Source organism: Neurospora tetrasperma (assembly GCF_000213175.1).
Source record: "Neurospora tetrasperma FGSC 2508 unplaced genomic scaffold NEUTE1scaffold_2, whole genome shotgun sequence".
In the NCBI taxonomy this organism is placed as follows: Eukaryota; Fungi; Ascomycota; class Sordariomycetes; order Sordariales; family Sordariaceae; genus Neurospora; species Neurospora tetrasperma.
The window spans coordinates 1409370-1424619 of NW_009799100.1; the positions used below are offsets into that span (position 1 = coordinate 1409370).

General features: G+C 52.3%; 5 protein-coding genes across 5 annotated transcripts; 1 reads left to right on the forward strand and 4 right to left on the reverse strand.

Moving 5' to 3' along the window:
* Positions 1-312: 312 nt before the first annotated feature.
* Positions 313-1635, forward strand: NEUTE1DRAFT_120779 (uncharacterized protein; the record flags this gene model as incomplete). Its single annotated transcript, XM_009850856.1, has 2 exons — positions 313-734; positions 819-1635. 2 exons carry the CDS (start codon positions 313-315, stop codon positions 1528-1530), a joined length of 1134 nt encoding a protein of 377 aa, XP_009849158.1.
* A 657-nt stretch (positions 1636-2292) lies between these two features.
* NEUTE1DRAFT_99055 (uncharacterized protein) lies at positions 2293-3817 on the reverse strand (the record flags this gene model as incomplete). The annotated part of the gene is made up of 3 exons (XM_009850857.1): positions 2293-2367; positions 2630-3486; positions 3604-3817. 3 exons carry the CDS (start codon positions 3815-3817, stop codon positions 2293-2295), a joined length of 1146 nt encoding a protein of 381 aa, XP_009849159.1.
* A 285-nt stretch (positions 3818-4102) lies between these two features.
* NEUTE1DRAFT_120780 (uncharacterized protein) lies at positions 4103-6405 on the reverse strand (the record flags this gene model as incomplete). The annotated part of the gene is made up of 2 exons (XM_009850858.1): positions 4103-4840; positions 4979-6405. 2 exons carry the CDS (start codon positions 6352-6354, stop codon positions 4477-4479), a joined length of 1740 nt encoding a protein of 579 aa, XP_009849160.1.
* A 1119-nt stretch (positions 6406-7524) lies between these two features.
* Positions 7525-10104, reverse strand: NEUTE1DRAFT_144991 (uncharacterized protein; the record flags this gene model as incomplete). Its single annotated transcript, XM_009850859.1, has 1 exon — positions 7525-10104. One exon carries the CDS (start codon positions 10102-10104, stop codon positions 7525-7527), a length of 2580 nt encoding a protein of 859 aa, XP_009849161.1.
* A 4335-nt stretch (positions 10105-14439) lies between these two features.
* NEUTE1DRAFT_28332 (uncharacterized protein) lies at positions 14440-14649 on the reverse strand (the record flags this gene model as incomplete). Its single annotated transcript, XM_009850406.1, has 1 exon — positions 14440-14649. A coding segment is annotated over one exon (210 nt), but the record flags the coding sequence as incomplete, so codon positions are not given.
* Between the last annotated feature and the right edge of the window lie 601 nt (positions 14650-15250).

Genomic DNA, 15250 nt, shown 5'->3' on the forward strand with positions numbered 1-15250 from the left:
TATCGGTGATCACTACTCGGTCTGGTTGGGTTCTATAGACCATAACAGCCGACAAATGGGAAACGATGAATCCGTCTTCATCCCCTGTCAAGGCTGCCCATTTTACGAACACTAACTACATCCTTTTTCAAACAGCTATATCTGCACTAAGCCAAGTGAACAGCGACACATTCCTCAACTGAACTTGAGTTCCAAGACGCCATCGACTGACTGCCTCTACAGCATCATCGCAGCACATCTCTTAGCACACAGCTTCTATCCTAACCAGGTGCATTTGCCAGTCAACTATCAGACAAGCTGCTGGAGGCGCAGATGGACCCGGTCTCTATCGCCTCCGCTGCATTCGCCCTCGCCGGGGGCATCATCAAATGCTCGGTCTCGATAGCCCAATTCGTTCGCCAGGCCAAACACGCACGGAACGATCTCGACAGGGTCACCACCGAGCTTGCAGTTCTGTCCGGCTTACTCACTCCGCTTACTGTGGCTCTAAATCTGATAGGAAGCCAGGCCAGGGGGCTTCTCCCCAGTGAGCAACTCGCGCAGATCGAAGGTCCTATCAAGGAATGCGACTTGTTGGTAACTCGCATCAACGAATACATAAGTCTTTTCAAGAACGATGCCATATGGACAAGGGCAAAACGGGCCATGTGCGGCAAGGGGCATGTTGAGGACTGGTGCGAAAGTTTGGAAGTACACAAGCAATCTCTCAACCTGAGCCTTCTCATACTCTCTCTGTAAGTCAATATCCCCTTGGGATTTACCTACCATGCCTCCCATAAAATTCGACACCCAACTGACGCTCAAATTTCTGGACGTAGCTCCGATACTCAGGAAATCAGAAGAGACACTACCGAGATCAGAGGAACAATACAACGGATGCACAAAACTGTTCGCGAAATTCGAGATCGAGTCGTCGTCCCACGACGAAGTAGGTCAGCGCCTCTAGCACGGCCTCCAAGAGATGTCCAGCAATGGGTGGATAACATCTCCACCTTATGGCTTAGGTCACCTTCAGGGTATGGTTCTGAATACCGTTCCACAATACCGACCCGAATCCCGTCCTCAACGGCTAGTCGCTACTTCAGTCTCGCGGGGAGCGAAAATGAATCGTCTGCATTGCGACGCCAACAACCTACTAGGCCAGGTGAGCTCGAGAATCTCGAAGTTTTTCAGGCGCCATCTCAGCCGCCTTATCGGCCATCTTCCGAGCTATCGAGTATCAATTGGACGGAGATCTATAACTCGCCTACCAGCAGCCAAAATGAAGCCCGGCTTCGGTCTGAAGTCAGCCAGGCGCCATCTCAGCCGCGTTTCGAGCTACCAAGTTTTAACTGGACGGAGACATATAACTTGCCTGCTAGCAACCAAAATGAGGCCCGGCTTCGGAAGTCAGGGACAAGTGGTACATATGTCCAGTGCTACGGTAGTTTGGCCTCATCCTCGGCGCCAACAACTACCACAGCGCAGGCTTCGCCTACTACTCCAGTATCAGACACGTTTCCCGTCTGCGAACTTCCCGCCTTTCAGTAAAACCCTATCATCTGCCTACCTCTAGGCTTCCCAACTGTACCCCCACCCCCACCCCCTTTTCCATCATCACCTAATACCTCTACCTTCACTTGTTCTTTTCTCGCCATGTTACGTGCCTTACTGGGCTGGTGAAAAGGGCACACTTGTTAATGCCAGGATCTCCTATATAATGTCTGTCACTGTACGTGCCCTCTGTGTACGCCGTCGAATGTATTGGGACTGCCCTTTTTATCGAAAGTTGCGTACAAAGGGGTCTGTACGGCCGTTTCTATACAGAAACCGCATAAAGCGCTGTCCTTTGGTCGGTTGATGTGCGGAAATGCAATATGCGACTGCCAGATCCGGGACAGGACCATATATAATAAAATAATGTACATTTTCAGTATGAGATATCCACCAGTGCCAGATGCCTTGGATACCTAACTACCCACCTCTAGGTATAATAACAGAACTGAGAGGGAAGTAACACCTCGACGGAGCTCATGGTTGAATGGATTGTACGACGCCGCGGACCTGAGGGACATGCCCCGTTAGTGTTATACATCAAGAAAGACCCTAGGTATCCATCGCAGCATACACTAGAAGCTGTGACGGGTCTCACTACCTCTAAGGTACCTAGGACCGGGGTCGGCCAGAGTCTCGGAGCGCAGATCTTGAAGACTCGGATTCCAAATGACCATTGTGTCACATAGACCCAGACTCATCATCCACACCTGTACGGAAGGACTCAGTGGCTCTCTTTTACGTTTTTTACAGAACCTTTCATTCTTCTTCTGCGTACATATTGACTCCCCAGTACCCGGGTTTCAGTTCATCTACGCTCCTCAAGTCCTGTACCTACACTACAGGGATCCATTTCACTGCCCTACCGTAACCCACATAATCCCTACCTCTACCGAGCGGTCCCTACGGTGTTCCAAGCGCCAGGTTTATGCCAGGGCTTATAACCCTTGCAGAGGGATCCTTGACATACCTCAAGACTACCGCCATCTCCCCCTACTGTTTCTAGACTACCATTTACCGCAAGCGAATTAGTCTGATCAACCCATGGGTCCCATAAAGGAGAGAGAGGAAATACGGTAGGTATTAGAAGACGAACCGGAGTGACAGGCTCAGGTGTCCGTTCAGGCAAGACAGGCACAGAACTGCCCGGCGGCGGTAGTGGTGAGTGTCTCTGAATCCGTTGACCCTCTCTTACTCTTTGTTCATCCCGTTCTGGCTCTGGCTCTGGCTCTGAGTGCTCTGAGTGCTCCGAGTGATCCGAGGGCGGATACCAAAGTGGAGTATCTCGTGCCCCTGGGGCTGGAGGGGGAGTAGAAGGTATGAAAGGCGGCGGGGTACTAGGTTGAGGTTGATCGTCATGAGCACCAGAAGAACCACGCAGGAGAGTAGGCGTCTGTGTTGCTGCAGCAGGAGAAGGAGAAAGAGGAGGGGGAGAGCTCCAGATTGTTATTTCTACAGGGGTACCGCCTCTAGCTAGAGGAGGAGTACTGCGAGGACTAGAACTAACTGGTCGCGCAGCACGAGGAGGATGCAGAGGAGTTTTCTTCTTCTTCTTCTTTGTTGTGGTAAACACATGCAGTGGAGAAAAGTTAGCGGGTTCCAGTGGAACTGTTGGAAGAGAACCATTTGACGGAGAAGGAGTTCGAGGTATAGGGGTGCTTAGTCGTTGAAGACGTCTCATACGTTCTATTGTCGTTGCTCTCTCCTCTTCTGTCTCTTCTTCTTCGTCTTCATCTTCTTCGCCCGTATCTTGAGGACACAGCTCACGAAACCGGCTTATTATGTCCACCAGTTGCTCACAGTTTCGTCCTTCCGCGAGACGCTCAACTGTATAGTCCCCACTACCTTCAGGACTATCGATGTAGCACTTTGGGTATGTGATGATATGCATGAGCTGCCTCTGGTCTTCTTCCTTCCGGTTCCAGAAGACTTCGATGAGGATGATGGCTACTTCTGTTGTTTTTGTAGTAGTTGTTGGGTTTAGCTATTATTTATCACTTGACTACACGCATCCACTGGACATCACTTGATCTCGCAACAGAAAGTCCAGAAACTAGGGAATTTACCTACTTTCAAGCCTTTCGTCCACCAAAAAATGCAGCAGGTTTTTCCTATTGTTATCCCCATCCTGCCATTGTACGAGCTGTAGTTGCTTAATTCCTGTAGCGCTAGCTGTATTCTTTAACAGCTGCCGGACTTCCCAGGTATACTGTGCAGAGCGGAGGCGGTCGCGCAGAGCTCGGAGGGCGGATATTTGCTCGGGTGTGTAGTTGGGGGTGGCCATCGTGGAGGCCAGTTTCAACTACACTAGGATTGTTCATTCTGCAACGGAATTGAATCGTGGGGAGGTATATTCGCATTTTATAAATGAATAAGGGGGTGACCTAAATACGTATGTGTCAATGCCACTGGGATGTTGGCAAATGGCGAGTGAGTGATGGTTTGTGAGTCAAAAAGGCAAACTAAAATGCCACAAACTGTTTACTCACCTAGTGATGCGCGTGATTTAAGGGACGAACGGGGAACTTTTGCATCAAGTAGGGACAATTAGCAAATGAGTTAGTGTCAGACTCTTCCATCTACATTGTATCGCAGCCGACTGAGTTCAGGATGTCAATCTACCTCAACATTACTTCCTACATACAGTTAGAACACAGAAATGGTACAAGCGAGGGTATGAAAACAGCAAACATGGACAACAGCCACCAGAAAACGAACCGTCGGTTCTTCCCAATCTGCCCTTCCTCGTCCTATTCCTCCTTCTCTCCAAAACCTCGTCATTAACCCAAGAAAGAAAGAAGAAAAAAGTCATCTGACGCCTGCCAACAACTCCGTCATCACCAGTCATTAATCATCGATATCATGTCTTCCTCCATCATTCCTCATCTTTACTCTCTCTTTTCCATCTCCAGCTCCATTTCCTCCCTCATGACCAACCCTCCATTAAGCAGTCAACTCCAGCACTCCCCACCTCCACCCATTCAACCCCCTAAAATCATCCTCGCCCAACTCCCGTCCCCTTTCCACCTTGGCCGTCAACCTCTTCAGGCGTCTGCTCACCGTCCTTGCCGCCCTCAGCGACACCTCGTTCGTGAAGACGTACAACACGGCAAAGACGAGGAAACTCAAACTGGCCAGTCCGGGACGCCGAGCTTGCGAAAGGATCCGGTTGATCAACGACTTGGATTTGCGGAAGGCGTATTCGGTTCTGTTGTGGGAGCGCTCGCCGCGATGCTCGCGGGCGTGCGCGCCTCTGTCGACGGAGGAGGGGCGGAAGAAGGATTTTACCAAGGGGATGAAGATTGCGCTGTTTGACTCCTTGTTAGTCTTTGGTCGGGAAAATGAAGGGGAAAATCGAGCGCAGCGAGGAAAAGAAAAAAAAAGGGCCGAGCGCAGCGGCTCACAACTACAGGACGAATAAAAGGGAAGGGAGGGAAAAACTCACAAAGCCCCACTCCACAAATATCTCCTCCACCTCGCCTTCTCTCCCCTCCTCACGATCTCCGCCACCCTTCCGCGCAACTCAATCAACTCATCGATTGCCGTGCTGGCCTGATGTCTCAGCTTCTCCTCAACCTGTGCCGCCTCCTTGCCGCTGTTTCCCGCCGCAATCTTGTAACTGATTTGTCGCCGCTTGCGCTGCAAAGCCATGTACTCCCTCAACGAACACTCGGTTGCTTGCCGGTAGTCGCCCAGCTCCATTTGCGGTGGGTATCGCTCCGTGTCGCCGTACAGTAGACCCTCTTCGAGTTCGGAGAGCTTTGCGGTGTTTTTGCTGGGCTTGGTGAGGCCGAGAGAGGGATGGATGTGGCCGTGGCTGTGGTTGTGACCAAGAGCAGGAGGAGTGGGGTGAGCGGCGGGGCCGGGCATCATTTCAATGATGGAGCCGTGGCGGCCCGGGCCGATGGAGGGACGGGTCGTCGGATTGGTTGCCCCTGGGTTGGGGTTGGGGTGGACCTTGCCATTCGGTTTGCTGGTGGGAACTCCATAGTCGCTGTTTCCAGTGCTGCTGCTGTTGCGGGGAGGGGGCGGGCGGATCGGTTTGGTGTATCCTGGGCTTGGAGGACGTTCGGAGCCGTAGCGGGTGTAATCAGAGCTGGGCCGAGGTCGCCCATCACGATCAAACCGGTCGCGGTCATCTTTCTTGGAAGGAAGCGAGGCCGCAGGGCCGGGCATGGTTTCGACTACATCGGGACGGCGGTTGCTACCACCGCCAATGGCGTTCAGAGAACCGTTATGGTCGCCGTTCATGCCGCCGTTGATGGGAGCAGGGCCGGGAGGTGGACGACGGACGAAAGAAGGCGAGCGTGGGTCGAGAGGGTCCAGGGGAGGAGTCTGAGTCTTGAGACGGCCACCGGTGGGAAAGCCGCCGGGCCCATTGGAGCCTGCTGGTGGGTAGTTGCCATGGGAAGGGTTCCGTGAGCCGGGAGGGGAGTGACCGGGGGCATAGGATGGCTTGGATGTGGGAGACACTGGAGCTGGCGGAATGGCGCCTGGTGCTGGGGACGAGGCTCTGCGTTGTGGTTGGGGTTCACGATCACGATCACGGTCGCCGGGGCGGTAGGCTGGGTCGGATGGCCGTCTCTTGGGATCCGAGGTGCCATTGGGAGCGGGGCGGTACGGTAGATCCTTAAGGCTGGATGGAGGAAGCTTGAGAGTGGTTTCAGAGCCATTGGGCTTCTGAATGGTTACCGTCTCGTTGTCTGGCCGGTATGGCAAGCTGGCATCAGACTGACGCGGGTTATACAGTTGGTCGCGATCACCGGGCCGCCTGGTTGGCGGAGACATGGTCCGGTTCGCTGGGGGCGGTGGGGGTGGCATATTTGGGTCGGTTATGTCGTCAACTGAGACTCAAGCGAACTGTTGCTTGTTCTTTTTCAAAATGGAATTGTGAGCTAGTGAGTGGATGAGATGGAAGAAGAAAACAAGCGGTGTCCAGATGAAAATCGCGAGATATTTTATTTAATGTTGAGAAGCTGAACAAGCGCCCAAGAGGACCTTGGGACGGGGGGAACAGGACATGGATGAAGGGACATGGTGACCCAGACTTTGAAATCAGTGGATGCTCTTCGCGTTACAGTGACACTGGCCGGCCGCCCACGGGTGAATTCCAGAGGCTGGGAGACGCTGGAAGGGATTCGGACGATGTGACTGGTCCGTTGAGTTAGCATCTAGAAGCCTAACCCGAATTGGGTTTCAGCTGCGCCAGGCACCACAGGGAGCTTTGACCACCTGGGTGGATCAGCTCTTCGTTTGAAGCTCCGCCTGCCCCACAGCTTGATCTGCCGGTGGTCTGAGCTCCTACTGTTTGGTGGAGCAGGGGATCCTCTTTTGACGACGTCGAGGTCCCGTGCTCGTCAGGTCCTCCCTCATCCACGCTTCAACTCCATCACTTCACTAGACATCGTGATTCACAATATTGTCGCCAAGGCTCTGGCGTCGAGCTCAACCATCTTGACTTACACCACCGATGCTGTGTCTCTTGGTTACCCAATGACAATGAGATCGTCACCACATGTTTCCGGCACTGCGGTTGTGCCACCGGCACGCGTTTGAGCATCACACCCTCAGTGACACTCGCCAGTCATCCATCAGTCGCACAGTTCATGGATTGTCAACAGGGCTACTGGATCAAGGCTCAGATCACGGGTTTATGATCGATATGAAGAATATGAACTTCAAGGGAAAACCAGTAATCTGATAACTGCCTAACCACCTCAGTCATCTTCTAGGTATATTTTGGTGACCGAACGCCCATAGTCCTGCGCTGGATCATATTCCTTCTGCCTGCAACAACAATGCTACCTAGCCCGACAACAGAAAAAAGGAACGCGATTGAAACCAAACTCCCCTCACGGTGCCATCGACTCACCGACTCTCGACGAGTCTCCCCTAAACTCCGGGAACATCCATCCAGTCACCCAACTATCGATTTCCATGCTCCGATAACCTGGTAACTTGAATTGCCTCGGAAGACCTCTTTCTTGGCCTCTAACGACGAGAACGGCGACGTTTTTCTCTGCGACGTGCCATCTCCTCAGCCGACGGATACAACGAGGGCGGGCTTCTGGGCACATAGTCCTCCCGTCTGATGCACACCAGCTGGCCTCCCCGCTTGATGACCTTGTAATCATCCCAGTTGACGCCGGCCAACACGTTCTGCTCGTCGGTATGTTCGGAGGCGGGGGGAGTAGGGTTGCCCATAAGATCTTGCTGCACCGGTCCTGTCACGAGCTCCGGAACGATCACCGGCTCCATTGCCGGGTTGGTTTCGTGGGGAGTAGTCGGAGCATCGAGAGTAGTGGGAGTGTCCGGGCTGGTAGGACTCTTGGGAGTGTCGGGAACGGTTGGAGCGACACTCTCGTCGGGTGTGACAAACTTCAGCTCATCCCGTACAACCTCGGCCAAGTCTTTCATGGACGCTTGGATGTTCTCTTTGTTGATCGCCATTTCGGTCAAGATGATGCGACCGATCTCTTCGATAGCTTCTCTGTGGCTCATCGGTTGCCCGAGCCAAGTAACAGCGGCATCCAAAAAATCTTGCACGTTGTCGAACTCCTTTGGAGGAAGGGTGTCTGAGAGATTACCAGCTTTCTTCTCGGCAGACTTCTCTCCAACGTCTTGGATAGATACGCACTCGGAAGTTTCTTTGCCAGTGTCCTCGGCTTTGTCGGCAACCAGAGCTTCCTCCCCTGTTCCTTCGCCAACGTCCTCGGGTTCATTGGTAACCAGAGCTTCCTCCGCCATTCCTTCACTCGTGTTCTCGGGTTCATTGGTAATCAAAGCTTTCTCTGCCATTCCTTCGCCAGTGTCCTCGGGTTTCATGTGATCGGTAACCAAAGCCTCCTCGGCCTTCATCTTCGCATCGTCAGGCGCAGCATTGTCCAACCAATTCTCGATCATCATCATCTTTTCCTCCTGAATCTCGGCTTCGCGCAACTCAACCTCTGTATGGTTGGGTCTGTCCTTGCCGCGGCTGTCATAATCGTTGGCTTGCTGCTGCCCAAAACCCTTTGTCTCGGCCTTCACTTCCCTGACTTGACCCGAGCTGGTAGCGTGGATATCAGTTGTCTTGACGTTGTTTCCGCTCGAGGCATCATTCTTCTTGCCGGTCGAAATGTTATTCTTCTCTCCTCCAGTCTTCGACTTGTTCGCCTTCAGAGCATCCTTCTCATCACCCTGTTCAACGATCCACTGCGGTGACAAGACCTTGAACCAGCGACCATCAACGCAGCTCTTGAACACGAGGCCCTCACCCCCCCTCACCTCCGCCAAGGAGATCAGGTCCTCGTGACTCTCGGCAATGTCATGGAGTTTGTGGTATCCCATCACCTTGACGTGCTTGAGGTTGTGAGCATCGGAGAAATTCTTGACAACGCGGGGGTCCCAGCGTTTCAGGTTCTGGATGTCCCAGATCGAAAAGACGTGAAACTCCGGATCGGAGTTCTCCGGCAGGTTGTGATGGTTGCCATTGATTCTAGGGCCAACGAGTTCGCCCTGGATGGCGATGGTGCCATTTTTCTTCTTCTGGTGTAGGCCCTCGAGAATGGCTGGCAAGTTGTTTGCCAGTGCTGCCTTCCAGTACGGGCAGTCCTTGGAGTAGGGCAAGTCGATGGTCTTGCTGCAGACACCAAAGCGACCCGAGCTGAGAACAGTCTGGGCCTCTGATCCAGGATGAGGTCGATGAAGGCTGCCAAAGTACTTGGACGTCTTGGGAATGAAGTAGACGCTCATGCTGCTGCCGTCGAGCTTGATGGTTTCCTGGTAGATGATATGCTTGTACTTTTCCTTGGTGAAAAGGTTGAGGCAGTTTTGGACACGTTCAGTGTCGGTTCTTTGGATGAAAGACGGAATCTTGACGAGAACAGTCCCATTTCCGTTGGGACCGGCGGTGCCATGAGGCTCCCACTTCGTGACGCCCAGCATGTCCGAGTAGTCGACTAATTGTTGAGAAGTCTGCTCTCTCTCAAACATCGCCAGCCTACCCTTCCGGATCACATCAGCGTTGATCTCCGGGAAGTCCTCCAGCTTGAGGACAAGTCCCTGCGAAACCCACTGCGACCTCGGATCCTTCGGTGAACCAAGACACTTTGTGGCAACGCGGAAATACTCCTTGCCTTTGATCCAAGTGCGGTTCCCGGCCTGCGAGAACTGCCAGTAGTGCTCATCCACGGCAGGCAGGAGAGCATCGGGCTCGATGAAAATGGCAAGCTGACCCTGGCGGACGGAGTGGCGTGCGGCGGCAACGGTCCAGCCGTCGATAACCACTTTGTCGTGAATTTTGTGGCTTTCCATGTCGACCTTCTGCACCCGCCGGACGGTCACCAGCTTCCGCTGGTGGGTCGGGGTGGGCGGAGAGCAAGGAGGGGTGATGACCGAAGCAGGGTGGACGGGGCGCTTGTCTGCCGGAGTGGCAGGGCGGTGAGAGTTGTGAGTCGTGGAGTTGGTAGTCACCATGTTGTCGATGGGCCTGGAAGTGTCCAGAGGCATGGGCATGGGCTGAATCTCTGGGGCAAGCCACGCGAGATTGGCAGCAGCGCGAGAAGAGGAAAATAGAGATGGGGCAGCCATCTTGACTAGGGCGGAGGTACTGTCGACTGATCTTTTACTAGTAAGTAATAGCCGTCGTGAAAAGTTTTTCGTGGTGTGGTTTGATAACCGGCAATGCTGGAGGTGATGATGGCAAGTGGTACTGTGTTCTAATTCCGCAGTCAGCAATGGTCAGAAGGGAACGTGTGTGAAAGATGATGTTGTCGATAAACGATGATGTCGGTAGGTGGCTTTCAAACAGAGGATGAGCTGAGGGCAGGAGTTCTACCTACTGCGTTCGAGCTGACGTAGTAGTGGTTCTTGACGATATCTAGGTAGGTGGTGGTAATGTCAGTCACGAGGCCAGATTTGCTTGACTGCCTGCTCCGTTGAAGGAAGAAGAGGAGGGAAGGGTGCCTTTTAAGTATCCGAAGGAGGAGAGGCTCTCCGTCTACGCCCCATTGGAGGCTGGCCGGCTGGAGAGGACGAGTGAAGGGACTGAAAGCTAGAACGGGACGTATCACTGGCCTCTGGAATTCCGATCACTGCCCTCCAGGTGATTGGGTAGTGGTAGGTGATACTTTGATGGGTGATGTTGATAAATTGTTGGACTGCCCTACTGCGTAGAAGGGAAGGAAGAAGGAAAAGGAAGGGTAACAGTAACGCAGGCTGCCTTAAGTATTCGAGGAAGAGGAGGCTCTCCGCCGGTGAGGATCAGTGGCTAACCAGGGCAAGGGCGGGACCGTTTGCGTTGTGGTGAGAACCAACACAGAGTAGGGAGAGCAAGTTTGGGACCTTGATATCGGGGGGTAACTGGCTGGGTTAGGTGATTTGCCGATTGGATCAGCTTTTGATGGCGTTGGGATGAAATGGGACGGTTCCAATGCAAACGACGTTCGTGAACCCTTCAATTGGGATTACTGGTGAGTGACGAGGGCTCTCCCAGATGAGATGCCAATAACTCCTCACTTGCCAATGGCTGGGGTTTGAGATGAAAGCGACGTCAACTTTAACGGCCGTGGAAAGTGATCAAGGAGTCCGCTTCCATTGGAATTACTGATGGGTGATGTAGGCCCCTCTCAGTGGGTTGTACCAGGCCACTGGCTGGTGGTGGAGATGAGAATGAGGTCAACTTTGACAGTGTCATCTCAATCGACTGCCCACACCATCTGGAACGATTGTCTCCAAGTTGGAAGGGGCAAAGCAGACTACGCAACATGTCCGCTGTGATTTATGTGAAGTCGAAACACTCCCATGATTTACGAAACATCCGCACGGATAGGGTCATGCAACGCCACTGGGCGCTCATCGCAACGAAGGGTTGACTGTTACAGGCGGTGTCTTCGAATAATTTCAAATGAGGCAGCTAGGACAGTAATGATGGCAGGGCATAATCCTTTCTACATTCAAATGAACTACAGAGATGTCTCTTGTGGGTTTTCATGGAGGTGCTTGGTGATAAGGAGGTACATGAGAACGATAGCAGTTACAAGGATAGCAGGAATGGCAGGTTATGAATTACCCGTTCTTCGTGGCGGGTAATATGAGCTGCTCTGTCATTACTTCTAGCTGGCCACTGGGCTGGAGCTTGAGATGAAGACGACGGCTGGGGTCTTATATGTGACCAGCGTTGTAACAGAGGGCCCAACAAAACCAAACCATGTGAACGCTGGATAAGGTGTATGACTGAAGGTGCAAGGTGGAATCTGATGACTGCAGATGCAAAAGATGTGAAGGGCGTGTTCAGGATCAGACAGTTGAAGTTACCTCTATAAGAATGCAGGTGCAGAGGAAAGTTCAAGAGAAGCGGCAACAGTGGATGTCCCAGTGACAATTTTTCAGGGGGAATCTGGATGGGAGTAGTGAACTAAACTGAGAAATGAGGCTCTTACCTGAGTGATCGAAGGTTGCTGATAGCGAAGGAGAAAAAAAGAAGGGAAAAGAATTTCACTCCGGGACAGAAACACTCCCTTTTAACTTGCCAGAAGAAAAGACCTCAGACCACAGCAAGAAGCTATTCAAGACAAAAGAACAATAGAAGTAAAGAAGATACTCGGTATTCCTATTGTGCATTTTACTTTTCAACAACTGACGTTGCTTGACAGCTGTGATTGGTCCCGGCATGTTGGTAAGAGAGTGAGCAGCAGGCACTGAAACACTCTACTCGGTGTCATCTGTTTTACACCGAATAAGAACAATAGGCAGATGGTTACGGAAAGCCGTGTGATCTCACACTAGAAGGATCGCAATTCATTTGTTCGAGCGGTCGTTGTTTTGCTGCTCATGCGTGACCACTCGAGGGCCTGGCTATCGACTTGTGGTGTACTTTGAGGACTCGGTGAACTCGATATGGGAAATGGGAGAAGCCCAAGTCTGACGAGTACATTCTTACAGAGAACTGTCCTCGAGTACCAATCTGACTAAACGACCTGACTAATTAATGCTCGTCTGCCTAGTCAACCACACAATCCCATTCCAGTCATGGGACAACTCCTTGACACCCTGGTAGACTTTGACTGTGAGATTTGCTCTCTGATACCTCACAGTTATAGAAGGGGTGAGTGGTGGTGCTGAAGGGTCATCACATGGCTCGGAATTGAGTGATGGAACAAGAGTTCCCTTGAAACGGAAGGTTGAGAGGTCAGTGCTAATGCGTCTGTCCAGATGCATTTGGCCTTGACCTCCCCCCGCCACCTGGAGAGTTTGGTTGAAAATGGCCACCCCATCAAATAAGTCTCTGGCGTTCTGTCAGTCTACTCCAGCTCCCGGAAATTCGTCTGCGTCTTGTGGAGGGCGACGCTGGCCACGACAACTGTGGCCAAAACTCTCATGGGGTCGTTGCTCGAAAACTCCCTTTCAACAAAAACCGATTTCAAGAACTCGTCGGTAACTTGTCCGTTGTGTCAGACCGATGACACCGCGGACCTCAAGGCCAGATCAAAGGTGTGGCCAACAAGAGCGAAGCTGGAAGTCCACATGAAGACGGGACACACCGGCGAAGCTGTTTGGAAAAGGAAGTGGGGACAAAAGCAGAACGGAGTGTTTGTTTGCCCGTACTGTCTTGAAGATGGAGTGAAACGAACGTTCACTACCTACCCTGCCCACACTGGTGCGCCATGTTTCACAGAATGACAAACTCGTTTGGGTCTTGACACTGCATCCACAGGTTGACAATGGGAGAATCCTGCCTGCGGGCTTCCAGCTGAATGGTTTTGACGAGGGCCATGAGGCTCCCATCATCGGTCGCAACTTTTGCCACGAATTGATGCCCATAGACGCACTTGGACAGTGGCCACGACCAGAGCGACCTCAGGGCAACGACAACCAACACCGCACCAGGCACACGCCAATTGCACCATCACAAGGCAGTTACACCACCAACACCGCAATGGGCTTTCGACCCTGTCAACGATTTCGACCTGTCAAAGTGTACCATCACAATCGACAGTTTCGCTACCAACACGGCAATGGGCTTCAGTAGTACCGACTATTGGCCGAAGATTCTTGCTCTCCTACGTACGGTACCTGTACAAACTCCCTTTGGCGGATGGACAAGTCCATGTCTTTGGGGATGTCTAGATGGGCCAGTAAAAGTACTACTACTGGTATCACACCCCGACCCCCGACAATAAGGTTTACTATGCTTCTGCTCGATTTGAACCTGTGGATGTCGCCGCATCAAGAAGACATATCAGCCTACTTCAGATGTCCGACTTGCGATGCCCATTTCAACAGCATAGGGCAATGGATCGACCATACTCGTCGAGAGCATAGTAACGTGGCCGTCACAGTTGCCGAAGAGAGATCGAAACAGACAAGCACCGATTACGGCGAAATGGATTCCTCAGACAATCCCTCAGACGACAACTCCCCATGCCATTGTCTTTCTGGTGCTATCCCGGATATCTATGTCATAATGTTCTTCTCGAGACCTGCAACAGTCTAGTGCAGAGCGTTCCGGAACCGATGGAGAGAAGGAGCAATTCCTTTTTTGACTTTTCGAAAAATCAATAAATAAAGGGGTCAAGAAGTTTCCGAAAAGGTGATCTATTAATTCGTCCTGTCCACAGATTTATCTCAAGGGAATAGATGAAAAAGTAGTTTTGAACTGAGACATGGGATGAAAGAATGATGAGGGAAGCGATATAATCAGATGAAATAACATGATTCTTTCTCGGGCTTCTCTCATCGTTTTTTGAGGAACGTCTCATGTACCAAATTTGGCCTTAGATCAACTTCTCCATCTTCCCCTCGAACATCCAGTGCAGGGCTGCTGTGATTGATGTGCCCTCCAGATAATTCTCTGTATTGCTGGCATGCCACAGGTTGATCAGGCCCAGTGCAGTTGATTCCCACAGGAGTCTAGGGGACCCGGACGTCCTGGGACAGTTGCGCGACGCGGTCAACCACGCTGGTCGCCTCCGCAATGTAACGGCTCGTTGCGTCATCCTTTGGGTAGAATAGAGGGAAATCATTGTTATCCACCTTTGTCGTAACGAGTCGTGGCGTCTCCCACTGTTGAGAGAGCCGCTTGATGCACACGTCGAGACAGTGCATGTCAAGACGCAACGCGGGGTCGGGGCCAAAATCTACATTCGCAAGCCTAGAGTAAGATAGTATACCGTCGGCGATATTAGACTAAAGCGTTTGCGAAGTTGCGAACGCGTACCGTGCGTAAATTTTCGCCGCTATTTGACCAATGTACCCGAATTTCTCAAGATCCACCTCGCTGGGGGCAAACTGCGGTTACTAAACAATGCGGCCCTGCCTAACGATATCCTACAACCCCATAGCCTAGCTTACGAGTTGGTTATGCGGCAGTTGGTCGTGCATTTTACCCGTGGTAAGTGAGGCGCAAGACTGGTATCCACCGCGGTTGGTAACACCTTCGGCCCGTCGAGTGCAGCTCTGCCACCCCTGATCGAACGCGACGAGCCTAGGGCGACCTTGCCCTGCCTTCTATACAAAAAGAAGGCAACCGTCTGCCACACTCGGAACTAGTCGTCAATGTGATAACCGCCGCGAGTATGGGCGCTCCCTTCAGCCATGCGATGGTAGCGGGGCGGGCCCTGGTGACCGGGCTTGGTGGACATTCGGCGTAATGCCAAATAAAGATTGACCAAGATAGTCTCGTGAATGCAAATGTCATTGTTGTTCACGTTTGCCGGGGGGGGGGGGGGGGGGGGGG